Consider the following 22,893-nt stretch of genomic DNA (forward strand, 5'->3'; position numbering starts at 1 on the left):
GTCGCCAGCGACGACTGGTGTGGGAATTTGTTTCCCTAATATTCCGATGACACAGACGAATCGCCGACACGGACGCAAAGTGTTTGCCTCGGATACATTTTCCCACTCACAAATCATGTGTGAATGTGTTCCTAATTTAACTAGCGTTGACAGGTCCCTTAATCTGCTAATAAATCAGGAAGTGTTGTGAGTGGGAGAGAGGGGGGTTGTGGGAATGTGGAGTATCCTGCTACAGTAGGGATACCACAGTGTGTCTTCAGTGCTTTCTCACAGATCTAGCACAGTAGCTACCGCAGAAAGTACCACAAGAGTTACCACATATACTCTCACAGTAGCAACCGCTGAACATGCAACTACAGAGGAGAGGAAATTCTATGGATCGAAGACCAATGCTCCAAATGTTAGAAATACATATTAACACTTGAGGGTGCACTAAAAGCAGTGGTTTCAGGATCAACATGAATTAATGATTGGGTGTGCCCCATTAAATGACTAAAATGTCAATATAATGTAAATGTGTAGTCAGCTTCTGCCAGCTTGAGGCTAGCTGTTCCTGGCCTTTCACTACAAGCATTCCTGGATCTTGTAAACTAATTGTGTAATACCTATCCAGAGACACATCAAATTAAATTGTATTCGTCACATGCGCCGAACACAGTGAAATGCTTACTTACAAGCCCTTAACCAACAATGCCGTTTTAAGAAAAATAAGTGTTGAGTAAAAAATAGTTAAGTAAAAAATAACAAATAAATAGTTTATTGAGCAGCAGTAAAATAACAGTAGCGAGGCTGTATACAAGGGGTACGGGTGCAGTCAATGTGCGGGGCACAGGTTAGTAGAGCTGGTAAGAAGCCTTTTGGACCTAGACTTGTTGCTCCGGTATCGCTTGTCATGCGGTACTGTAGCAGAGAGAACAGTCTATGACAAGGGTGGCTGGATTTTTAGGGCCTACCTCTGACACTGCCTAGTATAGGTGTCCTGGGCCATACGATCTACATCACTGCCTGGTATGGCAACTGCGGTCGGAGGCCGAGCAGTTGCCATACCAGGCAGTGATGCAACCAGTTAGAATGCTCTCGATGGTGCAACTGTAATAATTTTTGAGGATCTGAGGACCCATGCCAAGTCTTTTCAGTCTCCTGAGGGGGAATGGGCTTTGTTGTGCCCTCTTCACAACTGTCTTGGCGTGTTTGGACCATGATAGTTTGTTGGTGATGTGGACACCAAGGAACTTGAAGCTCTCAACCTTCTCCACTCCAGCCCCGTCGATGAGAATGGGGGCATGCTGGGTCCTCCTTTTCCTGTAGTCCACAATCATCTCCTTTTGTCTTGATCACATTGAAGGAGAGGTTGTTATCCTGGCACCACACGGCCAGGTCTCTGACCTCCTCTCTTATAGGCCGTCTCATCGTTGTCGGTGATCAGGCCTACTGTTGTAGTGTCGTCGGCAAACTTAATGACGGTATTGGAGTCGTGCCTGGACACCTACTATAGAGATATGTTGTAATATATATGATATAAAGCTCTAGTCTGTGTATCTAACGTGTGTGGTTCCCTCCCTCCCCAGGTATCTGGTGCTAGAGCACGTGTCAGGCGGAGAGCTGTTTGACTACCTGGTCAAGAAGGGAAGGTTAACGCCCAAGGAGGCCAGGAAGTTCTTCAGACAGATCATCTCAGCTCTGGATTTCTGCCACAGTCACTCCATATGGTGAGTCATTAATCAATCAATCAATCAAAATCAATCAAATGCATCATTTTTACATCAGCAGTTATCACAAAGTGATTTTTACAGTATCCCTGCCAAGACCTGCTCCTGACACTGGACTATTGGAAAGCGGAAACATTAGCGTCTAATCAAAGGAAATGATAGTATAATGTGTATATTTTTATAGAGATTTCCTGGACAACATTCCTGGGAAATGCATAATTCCAGTCCTGTTAGACTGTCAGGTTTTCTTGTTTTGACCTCTGCTTGGTACTTGGGTAAATTATGTTTTTCTCTCTCTTTCTCCCTCACCCTTTCCTTCTCTCCCTCTCACTCCCTCCCTCCTTCCCTCCTCCTCTACACAGTCACAGAGATCTGAAGCCAGAGAACCTGTTGTTAGATGAGAAGAACAACATCAGGATAGCAGACTTTGGCATGGCGTCTCTGCAGGTCGGGGATAGTCTGCTGGAGACCAGCTGCGGGTGAGCCAACTGTGTGTGTGTGTGTGTGTGCGTCTGTGTGTGTGTGTGTGTGTGTGTGTGCACGTGCACGTGTAACGCGTGCGTGTGTGTGTGTGTGTGTGTGTGTGTGTGTGTGTGTGTGTGTGTGTGTGTGTGTGTGTGTGTGTGTGTGTGTGTGTGTGTGTGTGTGTGTGTGTGCGTGCGCGTGCGTGTGTGTGCGCTTGCATAATGTATCATCCTTGTGCAATTTATAACTATAGGCTACATTGAGGTTTTTCTTTCATTATTTTAGGCAAAGGAAGGGGGCAAAAAAAAGAGAAGGAAGGGGGCAGAAAAGTAATGTTTGGGAAAGATTTGGTGAAATGGTAAAAGAGGATGAGATCAGTGTGTGATGATTGTTAAGACGACACAAATTCGACAGTCACAAAACGGGGACTTCAAATAGGCCTGTGGCACGTCAAGGGAACTGTAGCCTGCTATCCAGATGAGTTAAATGGAAACTGAAATCTGGACATGACTACAGCTCTGTAACCTCTCACATAGCCTTGATATTAACTCCTGCAGAATAAGGGAATTCTTGCAGTAAAATGATAGGCTGCATCAAATTTAGGCAACATCTTGACTCGTGAACAGGAGTGGAGAAATACTGTACAGTGGTTCTTTCTTTAAAAGCACACTTTGCGGGCTGCAGAATTCTATCACCATACCCAAAATGGGCACGTGCGTGAGCAAATTCATTTTGTCCCCCACACCAAACGCGATCACGACACGCAGTTTGAAATATCAAAAAAACTCTGAACCAATTATATTTATTTGAGGACAGGTTGAAAAGCATTAAACATTTATGGAAATTTAGCTAGCTTGCAGTTGCTAGCTAATTTGTCCTAGTTAACTAGCTTGCTGTTGCTAGCTAATTTGTCCTAGTTAACTAGCTTGCAGTTGCTAGCTAATTTGTCCTAGTTAACTAGCTTGCTGTTGCTAGCTAATTTGTCCTGGGATATAAACACTGAGTTGTTATTTTACCTGAAATGCACAAGGTCTTCTACTCCGACAATTAATCCACGCATAAAACGGTCAACCGAATAATTTCTAGTCATCTCTCCTCCTTCCAGGCTTTGTCTTCTTTGGATTTTATATAGCAATTGTCATCTAACTTTCATAATAAAAGGTGTTTTACCATGACCGACCGAAGTTCATCTTTCAATCACAAGCGTGGGTATAACCAATGAGCAGATGGCACGTGGGAATCTGCTTCTATAAGCCAATGAGGAGATAAGAGAGGCAGGACTTGCACCGCGTTCAGCATCACAAATAGAACGGACTTCTATTGTAATGCCTGGCAACGCAGATGCTTGTTGGTGTGCGGGAGGAGTGTGGGTGCTATGATTGAATAACATGTACTGTATGTATACATTCACATTTACATTTAAGTCATTTAGCAGACGCTCTTATCCAGAGCGACTTACAAATTGGTGCATTCACCTTATGTTGTGCAGTGCTCGTGCACGCTACACAAGCGGTGTGGTCAGCATGTATGGCACGTTATTTAATTGTCAGCCACTGTTGCCATTAATGCTATTTAGTGGTAGTTTGACCACCAGACGGCATCTTTGAGAAGCATTTGATAGTCTTAAATATTGACTGTAGTAGAGAATTTGTAACCTTTTTTGTAAGAACATAGTTTATGGGATTGGTTTTAAGAAATGTAGCTTAACTCATTTGAATAATATTATGGTGGTTATATTCCAAGAAAAACCCTCAGAAAATATGGCGCTGTTCAACGTGACGGTCGGGAATAGGTTACAGTACTAAGAACATAACATTTCCACACCCTAATTGTAGTCTAACCAATATCTAAATGGAGATTCAGTGAAAATAAAATCTCATTGATTTATCAAGACCAGTCCCCATGCTTGTCTCAGAGCAGTGTGAAACGGTGCTGAAATAGTTGACCATACGCAGGCTATTGCTTCAAATCCTATTGCTTAATTACATTTAGAGGATTGGAGGATTATAAATGAATATTTAAGGGACATTCCTTAGGGCATTTCGTTAGGGCAAATCTGATCTGTGAGAATATCTAAAGAGGCTTTTATATAATACCAAATTAATTAATAATGATAACAATAATCGCTTTGTTTAAAAAAATAATGATATTTTGGAGATTATTTTGTTTTCAAATAACCTAAAGTGAGTGAGAAAAAGGCCATTCTTGAACAGGGGTGAGAGATACTAATTTGTAAATAAAGACAGTTTTATTTATTTCTGTTTTTAGGAAATCCAAAAGACCACCGCTGCCTCATGGGTCCTCGGTCAAGGCCGGCACGGGTATCAAAACAGCATCTGTAGCAAGGCAGTTTTATTTTCTGCATCTTGGGAGGATGTCAATGCACAGTCAGATAGCACCTCTATAGACAATAAGCTGTCTTTATCAGCATTCTAAAAGCTTATAGTATTTCAACCACATAAAATATGCATCCATTCAGAACTCAAATTTGATCAGAAACATGTTGGGTCATTTTCACAACTATCTATTTTACAACTGGTCCAACTGATGTCAGTCATTTGGACATTTTGCATAGAAAATCATTCCTTAAAAAAATTGTATTAAATTGTCTCCTCGGTCCCTAAATGTCTTTGCTCTGCGAAAGAAGCAGAGATAACAGAGAACATTACAAATGTCAACTAGATTGAAGCATTCATTCTATCGACTTATGAATTTATTCTGGTGAGCAAGGGTTTCTTTAGTCTTTTAGGGCAACATATAATGGCAGAAGGGAAGTTGCACGTATACAATTATAGACGAGTTAACTAACAAATAGCCTACCAAAATGTCAGAAACATATCTAAATCAGGCAAAAGAAATCCTGCACCCCATGTCAAAAAATCATTTTGTCATTTCTGACTGTAGCCTACAACTTGACCCTCGCACCACTAGTGTTTGCGTGCGTGTCCAATCCCTACATAGTCCTAAAGCCATGTGTGTGTATAACAGCATCCTTGTGTTTGTTTGCACGTGTGTGTGTGTGTGTGTGTGTGTGTGTGTGTGTGTGTGTGTGTGTGTGTGTGTGTGTGTGTGTGTGTGTGTGTGTGTGTGTGTGTGCGCGTGCATGCATGGTCAGTAAGATCTTCAGCCCAGATAACCAGGGCCAGTATAGCCTACCCTGCATCTTTACAGATTAGGCAATGTAGCAATGCTAAATCACTGTCCATCATCATCTGGAAGACTGACAGTGTGGCCCAGCACAATGTGACAGAGGAGATAAGAGCAGGAAATTGGCATTACAAGCTAACATGCTAACCCAGGTGAACTCTGCCGAGAGCTTAGCTTTTTGTCAACATTTCATACGCACAAACACAACTAGGCCATGACTCAACACAAATAAACAGCCAAAAAACTATTTAAAAAAAACATGTCTGCTTTGTTTTCTCAGGCAAAGTCGTGCATCTGACAAGCACGTCGGACACTGTGTGACTTTGTGTTCCAAGGTGTCCTTTTAAAGACACTGAATTCAGGCGATGGCCATGTCACGTCTCTGACCTTAAGGCCCAATTTGTGGTTGTATAATTATGCCTTTTTCTTTTCTTGTGCCCTGTTGTCACAGTGACTCATGCATGTTTTTTTGTAGGGTCGCATGGGTCCAAATGCAAGGGTAGTTGCAAGGGTTGGAACTTTTCTCTCAAATCACTGCACATACACAGGTAACTGCCAAAATACAGGAAACGCCAAAAGTATTGTCTTAATGGGGCGTTGGGCCACCACCAGCCAGAACTTCAATGCACCTTGGTATAGCTGCTACAAGTGTCTAGGAACTCTATTGGAGGGATGCGACACCATTCTTCCACGAGAAATTCCATAATTTCATATTTTGTAGATGGTGGTGGAAAATGCTGTCTCAGGCGCCGCTCCAGAATCTCCCATAAGCGTTCAATTGGGTTGAGATCGAGTGATTAATACAGCCATGGCATATGGTTTACATCCTTTTCATGCTCATCTACTCGTGCCCTACTTTTACTAAAGCACCTGCTTTCAATGGACAGAATGGCGCAGTGGTCTAAGCAGAGAGCTCCTGCCTCATAGACCGTGGGTTCAATCTCAGCTCCTAGCATTCTTTTATGGGTAGCAGGTAGCCCAACGGTTAGAGTGTTGGGCCATTAACCAAAATGGTGCTAGTTCGATTCCCGGGTGGACACATCGACAGTCTGCCGATGTGTCCTTGAGCAAGGCGCATAGCCTTTTTTTCTCCAGGGTCGCTGCTGATAATAGCTGACCCTGGCCATGACCCCATTCTCCTGAAAAGTTTTAAAAATCAGACCCGAGGCAACACAGTGACTCGGGTCTCGTTTCAATCATGGACTCTTTTGGCATAGAGGAACTATATCACTGCCCTATGCCACGACTCTATCTGCTTCAGTTCCTCTATGAGAAAATAGTCCATCATTGAAACCAGACCCTAGTCACTGTGTTGCCTAGTGTTGGGTCTTCAAGACGACCATCTGAGGGTGTCTCAGGGGGAGTTGGGATATGCAAAAAAAAAAAAAACATTTCTAATTAACACTTGTGCATGTGTAAGATAGGACAACTATAAGTACCCACTAAATTATTATTAATTATTTATTATATACTTTGTATCCCTCATTTTCTCAAGTGTTTCCATTGTTTTGGCAGTTACCAGTACAGTTTATAATTAGCTGAATATAGAAATAAAGATTGCATACCCTAAAAAGTGGCATGATGACAATGGAAACATCTAAACTTTTATCCTTGCTTCATAGACGTATAATATCACTCTCACAGAGTGATAGATCCTTCTCTTCTTTGCCCTCAGACCAACGTTCATAAACATATTATGAAATATTATCTTTATCAGATAAAATGACTGTACTTTACATGGACAAATTGAGGAATCCTTCATTTAGCGTACCTAATGTAAAAAACATTGAGCATTAAATATCGTTTAGAGACAACTAAGGACAAGTTGCTCTAAACAATGTGTTTTAAAAAGTGTTGGTTTATAATTATTTTTGGATTTGCGTGCTCTGACAGTGCTCTGTTTGACTAGGGCAAATTGACTGGTTTTGCATATATTACCATAATTCAATTTGACTGGCAATCAGGAAGCTCGTGTTTACAGAATGTACATGTGTGCGTGTGTCTCCTTGCGTGTGTGTTGCGTTGAGAAGAAGGCAGACACACGGAAACACTCTTGTCAGTGTGTCAAAGTAACTGTGTCTTTATTTAATGAATAACACAGTACACAGAACACAAACGGACCAGATACTTAATACACACACTGCTTGCACGCGTAATAGAAATACAGGAGTATGTAATGTTAGATGGTAAGATTAATGAGAGGAAGGGAAGGACAAGGAGGGAGTGTACATCCAGTGTTAAACACACAGCCATGTGTTGATACTGTAACAATCACACCGCTGTCGTGCCTCTTCTAAAGGATGAGGTAATATTCCTATTCATGAATGATCTTCCTACTAACTAAGAATGCAAAACGCAAATATACAGTAAAGTATGTTCAAATCACAGGGTTTGTTCAAAACACAGTTATTTAAGTCGCATGACAATTACATTATGACAAGGTGCATAGATAGGTCTTGCATAGAATTCAGTACACTCAGTAGAGTGTCGGTTCATCTTTTACACAATGTATGCTCAGCACAGCGTGTGCACATAATCAAAGCACAAGACAGTGGCTGAGATGCATTTGGGAAGTTCAAAAATCTATTTCGTCCAGTAGCTGACGAAACATTGAACTTATCTGAACTTCTGAACTCATCATAGTGCATTTGTATTTGTATTTATTAGGTCAGCAGCATTCTTCATGGAGTCCAAACACAATAAGTCACTTAGATTACACATACAACAAAAGGCATCATATAACATTATTACACCACTACATATCTTCAATAGAACATGTATAATACCACCATACAGCAATATTACAATGTACATGTGTGTAGAGCGCGTGTGCTGGCACATGTGTGCGTATGCGTGTGTCTGTACCTGTGTGTGTGTGTCTCTTCACAGTCCCCGCTGTTCCATAAGATGTTTTTTAATCTGTTTAAGTGTGTGCTTCTGCTAATAGAGCTGATACAATAGGTGGTACAGTTGAAGTCGGAAGTTTACATACACCTTAGACAAATGCATTTAAACTCAGTTTTTCAAAATTCCTGACATTTAATCAGAGTAAAAATTCCCCTTCTTAGGTCAGTTAGGATCACCACTTTCTTTTAAGAATGTGAAATGTCAGAATAATAGTAGAGAGAATGATTTATTTCAGCTTTTATTTCTTTCATCACATTCCCAGTGGGTCAGACGTTTACATACACTCAATTAATATTTGGTAGCATTGCCTTTAAATTGTTTAACTTGGGTCAATCATTTCGGGTTGCCTTCCACAAGCTTCCCACAATATGTTGGGTGAATTTTGGCCCATTCCTCCTGTCAGAGCTGGTGTTTCTGAGTCAGGTTTGTAGGCCTCCTTGCACACGCTTTTTCAGTTCTGCCCATACATTTTCTATGGGATTGAGGTCAGGGCTTTGTGGTGGCCACTCCAATATCTTGACTTTGTTGTCCTTAAGCTATTTTGCCACAACTTTGGAAGTATGCTTGGGGTCATTGTCCATTTGGAAGACCCATTTACGACCAAGCTTTAACTTCCTGACTGATGTCTTGAGATGTTGCTTCAAAATATCCACATAATTTTCCTTCCTCATGACGTCATCTATTTTTTATAGTGCACCAGTCCCTCCTGCAGCAAGCACCCCCACAACATGATGCTGCCACCCCCATGCTTCACGGTTGGGATGGTGTTCTTCGGCTTGCAAGCTTCCCTTTTTTTCCTCCAAACATAACGATGGTCATTATGGCCAAACAGTTTTATTTTTGTTTCATCAGACCAGAGGACATTTTTCCAAAAAGTACGATCTTTGTATCCATGTACAGTTGCAAACCATCCTCTGGCTTTTTTATGGTGGTTTTGGAGCAGTGGCTTCTTCCTTGCTGAGCGGCCTTTCAGGCTATTTCGATATAGGACTCGTTTTACTGTGGATATAGATATCTTTGTATCTATTTCCTCCAGCATCTTCACAATGTCCTTTGCTGTTGTTCTGGGATTGATTTGCACTTTTCGCACCAATGTACATTCATTTCTAGGAGACAGAACGCTGCTCCTTCCTGAGCGTTATGACAGCTGTGTGGTCCCATGGTGTTTAAACTTGTGTACTATTGTTTGTACAGATGAACGTGGTACCTTCAGGCATTTGGAAATTGCTCCCAAGGATGAACTTGACTTGTGGAGGTGTACCATGTTTTTCTGAGGTCTTGGCTGATTTCTTTAGATTTTCCCATGATGTCAAGCAAGGAGGCACTGAGTTTGAAGGTAGGCCTTGAAATACATCCACAGGTACACCTCCAATTGACGCAAATTATGTCAATTAGCCTATCAGAAGCTTCTAAAGCCACAACATAATTTTCTGGAATTATCCAAGCTGTTTAAAGCCACAGTCAACTTGGTGTATGCAATCTTCTGACCCACTGGAATTGTGATAAAGTGAATTATAAGTGAAAAAATCTGTCTGTAAACAATTGTTGGAATAGTTACTTGTGTCATGCACAAAGTAGATGTCCTAACTGACTTTCCAAAGTCATAGTTTGTTAACAAGAAATTTGTGGAGTGGTTGAAAAACAAGTTTTAATGACTCCAACCTAAGTGTATGTATATTCCTTCCACCTATTTGGGACATTTGCAGCAGTCCTCAAGCTAACTCTCCTTACATTCAGAACAGTGTGTATGAGTATGCGTTTGTGACTTCATGCAATGTGTGTGCACGTGTTCTGGTAACTGTGTTTTATTGGATGTGTGTTTGTGTATATAAAACACAGTGTGTGTGCATTGCCTTGTGTAAAGCTGTTGTGCGTATCTCTCTTGACAGATCTCCTCACTATGCCTGCCCAGAGGTCATAAGGGTAAGTGCACTCGCTCACCACCTCTCTCTCTCTCTCTCACTCTCTAGTTCTCGGTGCTGTATTTCTCTCTCTTTTCTCTCTCTTTTCTCTCTCTCTCTCTCTCCCTCCCATAATGGCATCGCAGAACGAGCCCCTTTAGCCCCTCTAACCATTCACTTTATAATGCTCTACTCTCAGCTCTGTATACAATGAACTGTCTCTCAGCCCTTCGCCCCTCGGGCTATGGCAGTGCCACACACAGCCACGGGTTGTGTCATCACACGTCGTCTGATATAAGCAGTGCAGCTCTGAATCAGGTGTATGCTGTGTGGATATGTGCTTGCATTGTCAAGAAGGATCCTGCAAGTAAGGGTTTTGTTGGACGGTTGGACGGTGTCAAATCAAATCAAATGTTATTTGTCACATGCGCCGAATACAACAGTTGTGGTAGACCTTAAAGTGAAATGCTTACTTCCAAGCCCTTAACCAACAATGCAGTTTTAAGAGAAATACATGTTAAGTGAAAAATAGATAAGTAAAAAAATTACAAATAAAAGTAACAAATAATTAAAGAACAGCAGTAAAATAACAATAGTGAGGCTATATACAGGGGGTACCGGTACAGAGTCAATGCGTGGGGGCAAAGGTTAGTAGAGATAATTGAGATAGTATGTACATGTAGGTAGAGTTAAAGGGACTATGTATACTGTAGACAATGGAAATAGTCTGGGTCGCCATTCTATTAGCTGTTCAGCAGTCTTATGGCTTGGGTGTACAATCTGTGAAGTCTTTTGGACGTAGACTTGGTGCTCCGGTACCACTTGCCATGCAATAGCAGAGAGGACAGTCTATGACTAGGATTTCTTGAGTCTTTGACAATTTCTAGGGCCTTCCTCTGACACCGCCTGGTATAGAGGTCCTGGATGTCAGGATTGGCCCCATGGATGTTCTGGGCTGTAAGCACTACCCTCTGTAGTGCCTTGCGGTCGGAGGCAGAGCAGTTGCCATACAAGGCAGTGATGCAACCGGTCAGGATGCTCTCGATGGTGCAGCTGTATAACCTTTTGAGGATTTGGCGACCCATGTCAAATCTTTTCAGTCTCCTGAGTAGGAATAGGCTGTGTCGTGCCCTCTTCACGACTGTCTTGGTGTGTTTGGAACATGATAGTTTGTTGCTGATGTGGACACCAAGGAAATTGAAGCTCTCAACCTGCTCCACTACAGCCCGTCGCTGAGAATGGAGATGTGCTAGGTCATCTTTTTCCTGTAGTCCACAATCATCTTCTTTGTCTTGATCACATTGAGGGAGAGGTTGTTGTCCTGGCACCACATGGCCAGGTCTCTGACCTCCTCTCTATAGGCTGTCTCATCGTTGTCGGTGATCAGGCCTACCACTGTTGTGTCATCAGCAAACTTGATGATGGTGTTGGAGTCGTGCCTGTCCGTGCAGTCATGAGTGAACAGGGAGTACAGGACGGGACTGAGCATGCACCCCTGAGAGGCCTCCGTTTTGTGGATCAGCGTGGTGGATGTGTTGTTACCTACCCTTACCACCTGGGGGCAGCCCGTCAGGAAGTTCAGGATCCAGTTGCAGAGGGAGATTTTTAGTCCCAGGGTCCTTAGCTTAGTGGTGAGCTTCGTGGGCACTATTGTGTTGAACGCTGAGCTGTAGTCAATGAACAGCATTCTCACATACGTGTTCCTTTTGTCCAGGTGGGAAAGGGCAGTGTGGAGTGCAATAGAGATTGCATTTTCTGTGGATCTGTTGGGGCGGTACGCAAATTGGAGTGGGTCTACGGTTTCTGGGATAATGGTGTTGATAATAATAAACCAGACTTTCAATGCACTTCATGGCTACAGATGTGAGTGCTACGGGTAGTCATTTAGGCAGTTTACCTTAGTGTCCTTGGGTACAGGGACTCTGCTGGTCTGCTCGAAACATATTGGTATTACAGTCAGGGAGAGGTTGAAAATGGCAGTGAAGACACTTGCCAGTTGGTCAGCATATGCTCAGAGTACACGTCCTGGTAATCCGTCTGGCCCTGCGGCCTTGTGAATGTTTACCTGTTTAACGGTTTCACCCACATCGGCTGCGGAGAGCGGGATCACACAGTCTTCCAGAACAGCTGAAGATCTCAACCATGTTTCAGTGTTACTTGCCTCAAAGAGAGCATAGAAGTAATTTAGCTTGTCTGGTAGGCTCGTATCACTTGGCAGCTCGCGGCTGTACTTCCCTTTGTAGTCTGGAATAGTTTTCAAGCCCTGCCACATCCGACGAGCATTGGAGCCGGTGTAGTACAATTCAATCTTAGTCCTGTATTGACGCTTTGCCTGTTCGTCCGAGGGCATAGCGGGATTTCTTATAAGCTTCCGGGTTAGAGTCCCACTCCTTGAAAGCGGCAGCTCTACCCTTTAGTTCAGTGCAGATGTTGTCTGTAATCCATGGCTTCTGGTTGGGGACTTTACATACAGTGACTGTGGGGATGACGTCATCGATGCACTTATTGATGAAGCCAGTGACTGATGTGATTTACACCTCAATGCCATCGGAAGAATCCCAGAATATATTCCAGTCTGTGCTAGCAAAACAGTCCTGTCAGATGAAGCATCTGCTTCATCTGACCGTTTTTTTTATTGGGGCGGCAGAGTAGCCTAGTGGTTAGAGCGTTGGACTAGTAACCGAAAGGTTGTGAGTTCAAACCCCCCAGCTGACAAGGTACAAATCTGTTGTTCTGCCCCTGAACAGGCAGTTAACCCACTGTTCCCAGGCCGTCATTGAAAATAAGAATTTGTTCTTAACTGACTTGCCTGGTTAAATAAAGGTAAAATTAAAAAAAAAATATATATATTGACCGTGTCACTGGTCTGTGTGGTGGTAAATAGACAGCTACGAATAATATTAATATAGAAGAAAACTCTCTTGGTAAACAGCTTATCATGAGACACTCTACCTCAGGTGAGCAACACCTTGAGACTTTCTTAGATTTCATGCACCAGCTGTTGTTACCCATACATACAACTTGAAACTTGAAACAAAAACTGTGCTGTGTGCCATCTGTCATGTAGTTGGTGCCTTCAGAAAGTATTGACCCTTGACTTTTTCCACATTTATCTATTCTAACACAGATTCAACCACAAAGACCGGTTTTCCAAGGAGGTTTTCCAATGCCTCACAAAGAGGGGCACCTATTGAATAAAAAAAGTTAGTTATTAGAAGAAGAAGTTATTATTTACGCTTCGGATGGTGTATCAATACACCCAGTCACTTCAAAGATACAGGCGTCCTTCCTAACTCATTTGCCGGAGTGGAAGGAAACCGCTCGGGGATTTCACCATGAGGCCAATGGTGACTTTAAATTAGTTTGAGTTTAATGGCTGTGATAGGAGAAAACTAAGGATGAATCAACTACATTGTAGTTACTCCACAATACTGACCTAATTGACAGAGTGAAAAGAAGAACGTTTGAATACAAATACAGAATACAAATATTCCAAAACATTCATCCTATTTACAATAAGGCACTAAAGTAAAACATGTCCTTAATACAAAGCATTATGTTTGGGGCAAATCCAACACATCACTGAGTACCACTCTTCATATTTTCAAGCATGGTGGTGGCTGCATCATGTTATGGGTATGCTTGTCATCGGCAAGGACAAGGGAGTTTTTTTTAGGATATAAAGAAACAGAATAGAGCTAAGCACAGCCAAAATCCTAGAGGAAACCCTGGTTCAGTCTGCTTTTCAACAGACAATGGGACACAATAGTCTTAAACATAAGCCCAAATTTACACTGGAGTTGATTACCAAGACGACATTGAATGTTCCTGAGTGGCCCAGCTGCAATTTTGACATAAATCAGCTTGACAGTCTTTGAAAAGACTTGAAAATGGCTGTCTAGCAATTACCAACAAATAACTTGACAGTGCTTGAATCATTTCTTTAAGAATAAAGTGCAACTATTGTACAATCCAGCTGTGCAAAGCTCTTAGAGACTTACCCAGAAAGACTAATACTTTCTGAAGGCACTGTAAGCACTAACTCACCCAAGTGAGTGATTTAAAGGTTAATCTGAGGTTTTCAGCTCCTAAAAATCATGTGGAATCTGTATCTCACCTCCAAAATGCATTATTGATTACTCTCTATTTTTGTCTATCGTTATCTCTCTGTCTCACTCTCACTCACCCTTCCTCACCCCCCCTCTCTCTCTCTGTTTCTCTCTTTCTTCTCAGGGGGAGAAGTACGACGGGAGGAAAGCAGACGTGTGGAGCTGTGGGGTCATCCTCTTTGCACTTTTAGTGGTGAGTGATTGACAGCTGCCCTGACCATGACCTTGACACATGCCGGCATCCTGCAATGGACCTTAACGCTCATCTTCCTTCTCTCCTTCTGACCCGCAGCAATAAACAAACAACAACAAAAATGACAAGTTGTAAAATACATGCTAGCAAGTTGTAAAACTTTTGTGGGCTTACGTAGCTTTTAAACCCGAATGAGAATAGAGAGAATTACATAGGAAGAAGTGCAATAAGTTCATCTGTGAGTCCCTCAGGCATATGTTGAGTTATTGTTGTGGTTTGATGTGAGGTAAAGTCACAGTGGACGTATTTGCCTGTGACACAATAAGTCTTCATGGGAAGCTGCACCTCAGTGACTCACTGGCTTTGGTCTACAGTGACTTTTAAATTCCCTGGGAAGGAATTCGAGGTAAGGGACAGGACAAGGTTTGGAGACATAACCTAATAAATGTGGTAAGACAAACTTCTTGCCAATGGCCTGTGATTCCAGTTCTTGTCTGTATAGAATTTAAGTGAAAGAGTACATTAGATTATTGGATCAAGACTGAAAATTAAATCAGCACCCTTTCATCCCCATATGATTGGTTGATTCATCATGTTTCTGATTGGAGCAGGGGTTTCCTGGCTGGCTTGACTGTCAGCTTTGTACTGACACACATATGCTCTTTAATCAGAGTTTGTGTCACCAGCATTCACACACCACTCTGATTAGAGAGTGACATAGTGGGGAGCTGAGAACAAAGGAAATGATAGGCTGTGTGTGTGTTTCTCAACGTTGTGTCAATATGGACATCTATTCTATCTCCCCGACGAAGGCATGTTGAGATGGGAAGAGACCCTATCAGTAATCCTAACATAAACTACACCTTCCATCCGTAGAAGTTTGAATGCTCTGCCTGTTTCAAATGTCAGATAGACCTTCACTGATTGTCATGAGTAATGCTCATGTATTGCTTTGGCTAGTGTCTCTTGAAACCCATTCATAGTAGAGATTTTGAAGAAGGCTGGCTAGATTAGGGCTATGCTTTGGCTAACATCAAAAAACAAGAATTTGTCAGATAGACCTACATTGACTGCCATGAGTAGAGTTATTCACTGTCGTCCCTTGGCTAGCAACAATAATCTTGTTGTTGTCACGTGTGCTCCCTCTCCGGCCTCTAGGTCACCAGGCTGCTTGTTATGGCGCACACCTATCACCATCGTTACGCGCGTCAGTGCAAAATGACACTCACCTGGACTCCATATCCTCCTTGATTTAACTGCCCTCAGCAAAAAAAGAAACGTCATCTCACTTTCAGCTGCGTTTATTTTCAGCAAACTTCACATGTAAATATTTGTATGAACATAACAAGACTCAACAACTGAGACATAAACTGGACAAGTTCCACAGACATGTCACTAACAGAAATTGAATAATGTGTCCCTGAACAAAAGGAGGGGGTCAAAATCAAAAGTAACAGTCAGTATCTGGTGTGGCCACCAGCTGCATTAAGTACTGCAGTGCAACTCCTCCTCATCGAATTCACCCAATTTTCCACTTCTTGCTGTGAGATGTTACCCCACTCTTTCACCAAGGCACCTGCAAGTTCCCAGACATTTCTGGGGGGAATGGCCCTATCCCTCATCCTCCGATCCAACAGGTCCCAGACATGCTAAATGGGATTAAGATCTGGGCTCTTCGCTGGCAATGGCAGAACACTGACATTCCTGTCTTGCAGGAAATCACACACAGAACGAGCAGTATGGATGGTGGCATTGTCATGCTGGAGGGTCATATTAGGATGAGCCTGCAGGAAGGGTACCACAAGAGGGGGGAGGATGTCTTCTCTGTAACACACAGCGCTGAGATTGCCTGCAATGACGACAAACTCAGTCCGATGATGCAGTGATATACCACCCCAGACCATGACGGACCCTTCACCTCCAAATTGATCCCGCTCCAGAGTACAGGCCTCGGTGTAATGCTTATTCCTTCGACGATAAACGCAAATCCAACCATCACCCCTGGTGAGACAAAACCGCGATTTGTCAGTGAAGAGCACTTTTTGACAATCCTGTCTGGTCCAGCAACGGTGGGTTTGAGCCCATAGGCGACATTGTTGCCGGTGATATCTGGTGAGGACCTGCGTTTACAACAGGCTGGACAGTCTGAGCACTGTTGGATGGATTGTGCGTTCCTGGTGTAACTTGGGCAGTTGTTGTTGCCATCCTGTGTACCTGTCCCGCAGATGTGATTTTCGGATGTATCGATCCTGTGCAGGTGTTGTTACACGTGGTCTGCCACTGCGAGGACGATCAGCTGTCCCTCCTGTCTCCCTGTAGTGCTGTCTTAGGCGTCTCACAGTACGGACATTGCAATTTATTGCCCTGGCCACATCTGCAGCCCTGATTCCTCCTTGCAGCATGCCTAAGGCACGTTCACGCAGATGAGCAGGGACCCTGGGTTTGCCCACCCCTGCTCTAGACAGCAAAACGCACAGACATGAAACACTACCCTGAACTTGCTTCCCGACTCTCAGCGCACATCGTTACAGTTGTTTATCCGTGTCAGATGTATGCAGTACAGTCTCACCTGGCAGTCTTTAAGTTTTCTACTTTGGCATGACTCTATATTTCCAATTCCGACTTACTGAGTGACATCACATACTGTATGGCCTGTTTCCCAGACACATATTAAGCCTAGTCTTGGACTAGGAAACAGTTTCAATTGGGAAATGGAAATCTCTGTTGAACATTCTTTTTCGTCCAGGATTAGGCTTTAAGAGGGTCCTGTAGACCAACCCTAAGAATATCCGTAGAGGAACTTGAGCATCATTCTGGTATTAATGCTCTTCTGTGTGTTGTTCAGGGGACCACAGTCGAAATAAATGTGTGAACTGTTTTTGTGTTATCCATGATGATTTGAATGCAGCATATCCATTTGGCTGGCTGGATTTATGAATAGAATCTTATCATTCCAGGGTGCCCTGCCATTTGACGATGACAACCTGAGAAACCTGCTGGAGAAGGTGAAGTTGGGTGTCTTCCACATGCCCCACTTCATCCCCCCAGACTGTCAGAATCTTCTTCGGGGCATGATCGAGGTGGATGCCACTAAGAGACTCACGGTACATTCCTCTAAGATCAGCTCTAGGATCAGATGTATGTTCATAACCCCCTTATTTCAGGTAGAAAATTACCTTAGTATCTGATCAGTTTACACCCCTAAGAGGTGGGTATGTCCCACCAAATCTACCACTAAGAGGCCTAGGATCAGGTGTATGTTCACAACATCCTTGTTTCAGCTTAAAGATGCACTTAATACTACATTTGTTCACTTTCAGGTGAAATATAAATTGGTTCTCAATCAATACAGGGGGAAACTTCAAACGGGACTAGCAGATATGTAACAAACAATTCCATCTCACTTTATTACCACAAAATATTGACTACCACGGTGTAAAGCTCTCACTCACAGTACTAGTAAAGCAGAAATCACTTATCACTGCAGAGAAAGGGAGCCATCTTCCCCTGATTTTGACTGAAGACACTCTGGGGCAGTTTCTCATGCTCAGATTAAGACTATTCCTTGACTGAAGATCACTTTTAATTGCGTTTCTACAGTTAGCATTTTCTTTTGTTCAGGAGTAGGCTTAATCAGGTCCGGGAAACCTCCACTCTGGTTCTAGACTAAGGGGCAGGCAAAGTACGGCCCGCGGCCCGGATATATAAAAAAAAATATCTATATATAGTTTCAATTGAACATTCTTTTTCGTCCAAGATTATATATATATATTACACTTTTTTTCTCCCCAATTTCGTGGAATCCTATTGGTAGTTATAGTTTTGTCCCGTCGCTGCAACTCCCGTACGGACTCAGGAGAGGCGAAGGTCGAGAGCAGGTCGAAACACGACCCAGCCAAGCCGCACTGCTTCTTGGCACAATGCCCGCTTAACCCGGAAGGCTGGGTTAGAGGAAACACCGTACACCTGGCAACCGTGTCAGCATGCATGCGCGTGGCACACCACAGGAGTTGCTAGAGTGCGATGGGACAAGGACATTTCGGCCTGCCAAACGTTCTCCTAACCCAGACGACGCTGGGCCAATTGTGTGCCACCTCATGGGTCTCCCAGTCATGGCCAGCTGTGACACAGCCTGGGATCAAACCCAGGTCTGTAGTGACGCCTCAAGCACTACGATACAGTGCCTTAGACCGCTGCCCCATTCGGGAGTCCCCTGAAAGTTGTTTTGAACAAGCAATTGGTCCCCCCCAAAAATGCGTCCCTCCGGCGAATTTCAAAATCCCGATGTGGCCCCCGAGCCAAGTTTGCCCACCCCTGCTCTAGACAGCAATCCCATTGGCTGTTTGGTTCAGCCATTTGAGACACAGACAGTCAGCACTTCAAACACTCCCACAGCTACAGCGTGACTTCCTGCTGTAACGTCTGCTTCCAGCTCACACTTTCAAACACATAGATCCCCTGAACGCAGCTCACTCTCCAGATCCCAATCACCTGAATTTTGATCACCTGTTCACACACCTGTATGTCATTATCACACACTATATGGTTCATTTCTTTGCACCCCATCATTGTTAGGTGTTGTTTGTTTTGTGACACATGTCTATTCGGAGCGCTGGGTGTCCTGTAATGTCATCCTCCCGTGTACGATAGTTTTGGCCTGCTTCACTAACGACGCCATTTGTCTATTCCCTGCCTGAATTCCTGTTATCAACCTATTGCCTGATCTCCCGGACGACGTTACTAGCCTTTTCCTTGCCTGTACTGTTGACTTTTTGGACAACCCGTGTATCACTTTCTGCCTGCTCCTGGACCTGCCTCCTCCTGTGGTCCTTTAAAAAAAACACCTGCTGCGCCCTGCGCTTGAAACCAGTCTCCGTCTCCCATCGTGTTCATTACACCTCCAACAGTTAACTAGATTACTCTCACTCACGTTGGAGTTTTCTGTCAAGGAGATGGTTATTTCCCAGTTGCCCACTGTTTTAATTAAGTGTCCCTCACTAAGCTGGTTTTCTATCTGCTTAATCTACTCAAAAATAATATTAATATTAATGCTATAATAATGTTTTTTTTAATGTATTGAAGTGGAAGCCCCATAGAAATAGAAATTAACATGACCAGAAGAATGTGGACCACTTGCATGTTGAACAACTCATTCCAAAATCATGGGCATTAATATGGACTTGGTCCCCACTTTTCTGCTACAGCAGCCTCCACTCTTCTTGGAATGCTTTCCACTAGATGTTGCAACATTGCTGCGGGGACTTGCTTCCATTCGGCGACAAGAGTATTAGCGAGGTTGGGCACTGATGTCTGGCGATTAGGCCTGGCACGCTGTCGGCGTTCCAATTCATCACAAAGGTGTTCGATGGGGTAGAGGTTAGGGCTCTGTGCAGGCCAGTCAAGTTCTTCCACACCAATCTCAACAAACCATTTCTGTATGGACCTCGCTTTGTGCACAGGGGCAATGTCATGCTGAAACAGGAAAGGGCCTTCCCCAAACTTTTGGCACAAAGCTGGAAGCACAGAATCATCTAGAATATAATTGTATGCTGTAGCGTTAATATTTTCCTTCACTGGAACTAAGGGGCCTAGCCCCAGACCATTATTCCTCATCCACCAAACTTTACAGTTGGCACATTTGGGCAGGTAACCTTCCCCTGGCATCCCCCAAACCCAGATTTGTTTGTCGGACTGCCAGATGGTGAAGCGTGATTCATCACTCCAGAGAAAGCATTTCCACTTCTCCAGAGTCCAGTATGAGCTGTATACCACCCCAACCAACGCTTGGCATTGTTCATGGGGATCTTAGGCTTGTGTGCGTGCGGCTGCTCGGCCATGGAAACCCATTTCATGAAGCTCCAGATGAACAGTTCTTATGCTGACGTTGCTTCCAGGGGCAGTTTGGAACTTGGTAATAAGTGTTGCAATCGAAGACAGAAGATTTTTACGCGCTGTGCGCTTCAGCACTCGGCTGTCCCGTTCTGTGAGCTTGTGTGGCCTACCACCTTGCGGATGAGCTATTGTTGCTCCTAGACATTTCCACTTTACAATAACAGCACTTATAGTTGACCGGGGCAGCTCTAGCAGGGCATAATTTTGACAAACTGACTTGTTGGAAAGGTGGCCTCCATTTACGGTGCCAGGTTGAAAGTCACTGAGCTCGTCAGTAAGGTCATTCTACTGCCAATGTTTGTCTATGGCGATTGCATGGCAGTGTGCTCTATGTTATACACCTGTCAGCAATGGGTGTGGCTGAAATAGTGTCCAGATACTTTTGTACATATAGTGTTTTATATTTTTTTGTCACTACAGTAGACATAATGCATACAGTAAGAACGGATAAGGCATGTTTCTGTGTTCACTTGTCTGTCTGTCTGTCTGTCTGTCTGTCTGTCTGTCTGTCTGTCTGTCTGTCTGTCTGTCTGTCTTTCGCAGCACCTGTTCTACATGCTGTGTCATTAACACAATATTTTTTCCTCTTCCTGTGTGTCTCTGCAGTTAGAGCAGATCCAGAAGCACAACTGGTACATGTGAGTAGAGCTCCTTTCTATGTGGTGTGTGTGTGTGTGTGTGTGTGTGTGTGTGTGTGTGTGTGTGTGTGTGTGTGTGTGTGTGTGTGTGTGTTTGTGTGTGTGTGTACATGCTGGCTGTTTTGTGCATATAATAGATATATGCACTTTTACCTGTGAAATTAAATTAAATTGACAAAATGTAGCAAATATTCAAACAAAGGGTCAGTAGATAAAAGTATTGCACTTACATAGGCTAAATTAGTGAATTGGAATGAATGGAATCTGAAGTAAAACATTCCACAGCATTTATAGTAAGAGAAGGTAGGTCCATTAGGACAGATGTGAGAGGTTCTAGTAGTTGCATACACACCACCTGAACATAAATACACAAATACTATCATGTTCTTAGTTTTAATGGAACTCTGTTCTCCTCCTAAATGGCTTGGTCTTAACAGTGCAGGCTTAAGGATCTGCCCCTTTTTTTTTCAATTTTCGCCGACACCCAAATCTAACTGCCTGTAGCTCAGGACCTGAAGCAAGGATATGCATATTCTTGAAAGGAAACACATTGGATTTTGTGGAAATGTTGAATTAATGTTGGCGAATATAACACATTAGATCTGGTAAAAGATACCATCATTTTGTACCATCATCTTGGTACAATGCAAGAGAAAGGCTATAATGTATTATTCCAGCCCAGGCACAATTTAGATTTTGGCCACTAGATGTCAGCAGTGTATGTGCAACGGTTTAGACTGATTCAAAATGTTGGATCAAGACTGCCCAAATGTGCCTAATTGGTTTACGAATACATTTTCAAGTTCATAACTGTGTCAAACAATAGCATTGTATTATTTCACTGTGATAGCTATTGTAAATTGGACAGTGCAGTTAGATTAACAATATCATGTTCTGGGAAATGTTCTTGTAACTTACACCTATTTTCACTCCACCGTCCCGCGGGGGACCCACCGATCCTGTAGAGGATACCTCCTTTCAGAAAAGAGCCAAGGACCGTTCTACTGTTCAGCAATGTAATAATGTGTTTTGCTCATTGCTACATCATGTCAGTTCATCATTGCTATTTAGCAATCTACAATATTGTATACTGAACAAAAATCTACATGCAACATGTAAAGTGTTGGTCCCATGTTTCAAGAACTGAAATAAAAGATCCCAGACATTTTTCATACACACGAAAAGCTTATTTCTCTCAAATCTTCTGAACAAATTTGCTTACATCTCTGTTCGTTATCATTTCTCCTTTGTCAAGATAATTCATCCACCTTACAGGTGTGGCCTATCAAGAAGCTGATTAAACAGCATGATCATTCCACAGGTACACTTTTTGCCGGGGAAGATAAAAGGCCACTCTAAAATGTGCAATTTTGTCACACAACACAATGCCACAGATGTCTCGAGGGAGCGTGCAATTGGCATGCTGACTGCAGGACTGTCCACCAGAGCTCTTGCCAGAGAACTGACTGTTCATATCTCTACCATAACATATCTCCAACATCGTTTTAGAGACTTTGGCAGTACATCCAACCGTCCTCACAACCACCGACCGACCATGTGTAACCATGCCAACCCAGGACCCCCACATCTGGCTTCTTCACCTGCGGGATCATCTGAGACCAACCAGCTACCCGGACAGCTGATAAAATTGTGGATTTGCACAACTGCAGAATTTCTGGTATGGCCAGGCATAAGCTACGGACAATGAACGCAATTGCATTTTATCGATGGCAATTTTAATGCACAGAAATATTGTGATGAGATCCTGAGGCCCATTGTCGTGCCATCCGCCGCCATCATCTCATGTTTCATCCTGAAAGTGCATGTACCCATGTTGCAAGGATCTGTACACAGTTCTTGGAAGCTGAAAATGTAACCAGTTCTTCCATGGCCTGCACACTCACCAGACATGTCACTCATTGATTATGTTTG

The 22,893-nt window shown here is 43.2% G+C and overlaps 1 protein-coding gene across 3 annotated transcripts in view; it reads left to right on the top strand.

Annotated features, from left to right (window-relative positions):
- The window catches only part of LOC118362181 (serine/threonine-protein kinase BRSK2-like), a 179,414-nt gene that overhangs the window by 122,246 nt on the left and 34,275 nt on the right, over positions 1-22,893 (top strand). For all 3 annotated transcript variants that reach the window (XM_052478941.1, XM_052478957.1, XM_052478947.1), the window contains exons 4-9: positions 1,569-1,709; positions 2,072-2,188; positions 10,118-10,151; positions 14,363-14,431; positions 17,389-17,535; positions 20,930-20,961. In XM_052478941.1, coding sequence (XP_052334901.1) covers positions 1,569-1,709; positions 2,072-2,188; positions 10,118-10,151; positions 14,363-14,431; positions 17,389-17,535; positions 20,930-20,961 — 540 coding nt within the window. The remainder of the gene's footprint in view (positions 1-1,568; positions 1,710-2,071; positions 2,189-10,117; positions 10,152-14,362; positions 14,432-17,388; positions 17,536-20,929; positions 20,962-22,893) is intronic.

The sequence above is a fragment of the Oncorhynchus keta genome, chromosome 2, assembly GCF_023373465.1.
Source record: "Oncorhynchus keta strain PuntledgeMale-10-30-2019 chromosome 2, Oket_V2, whole genome shotgun sequence".
NCBI classification, from domain to species: Eukaryota; Metazoa; Chordata; class Actinopteri; order Salmoniformes; family Salmonidae; genus Oncorhynchus; species Oncorhynchus keta.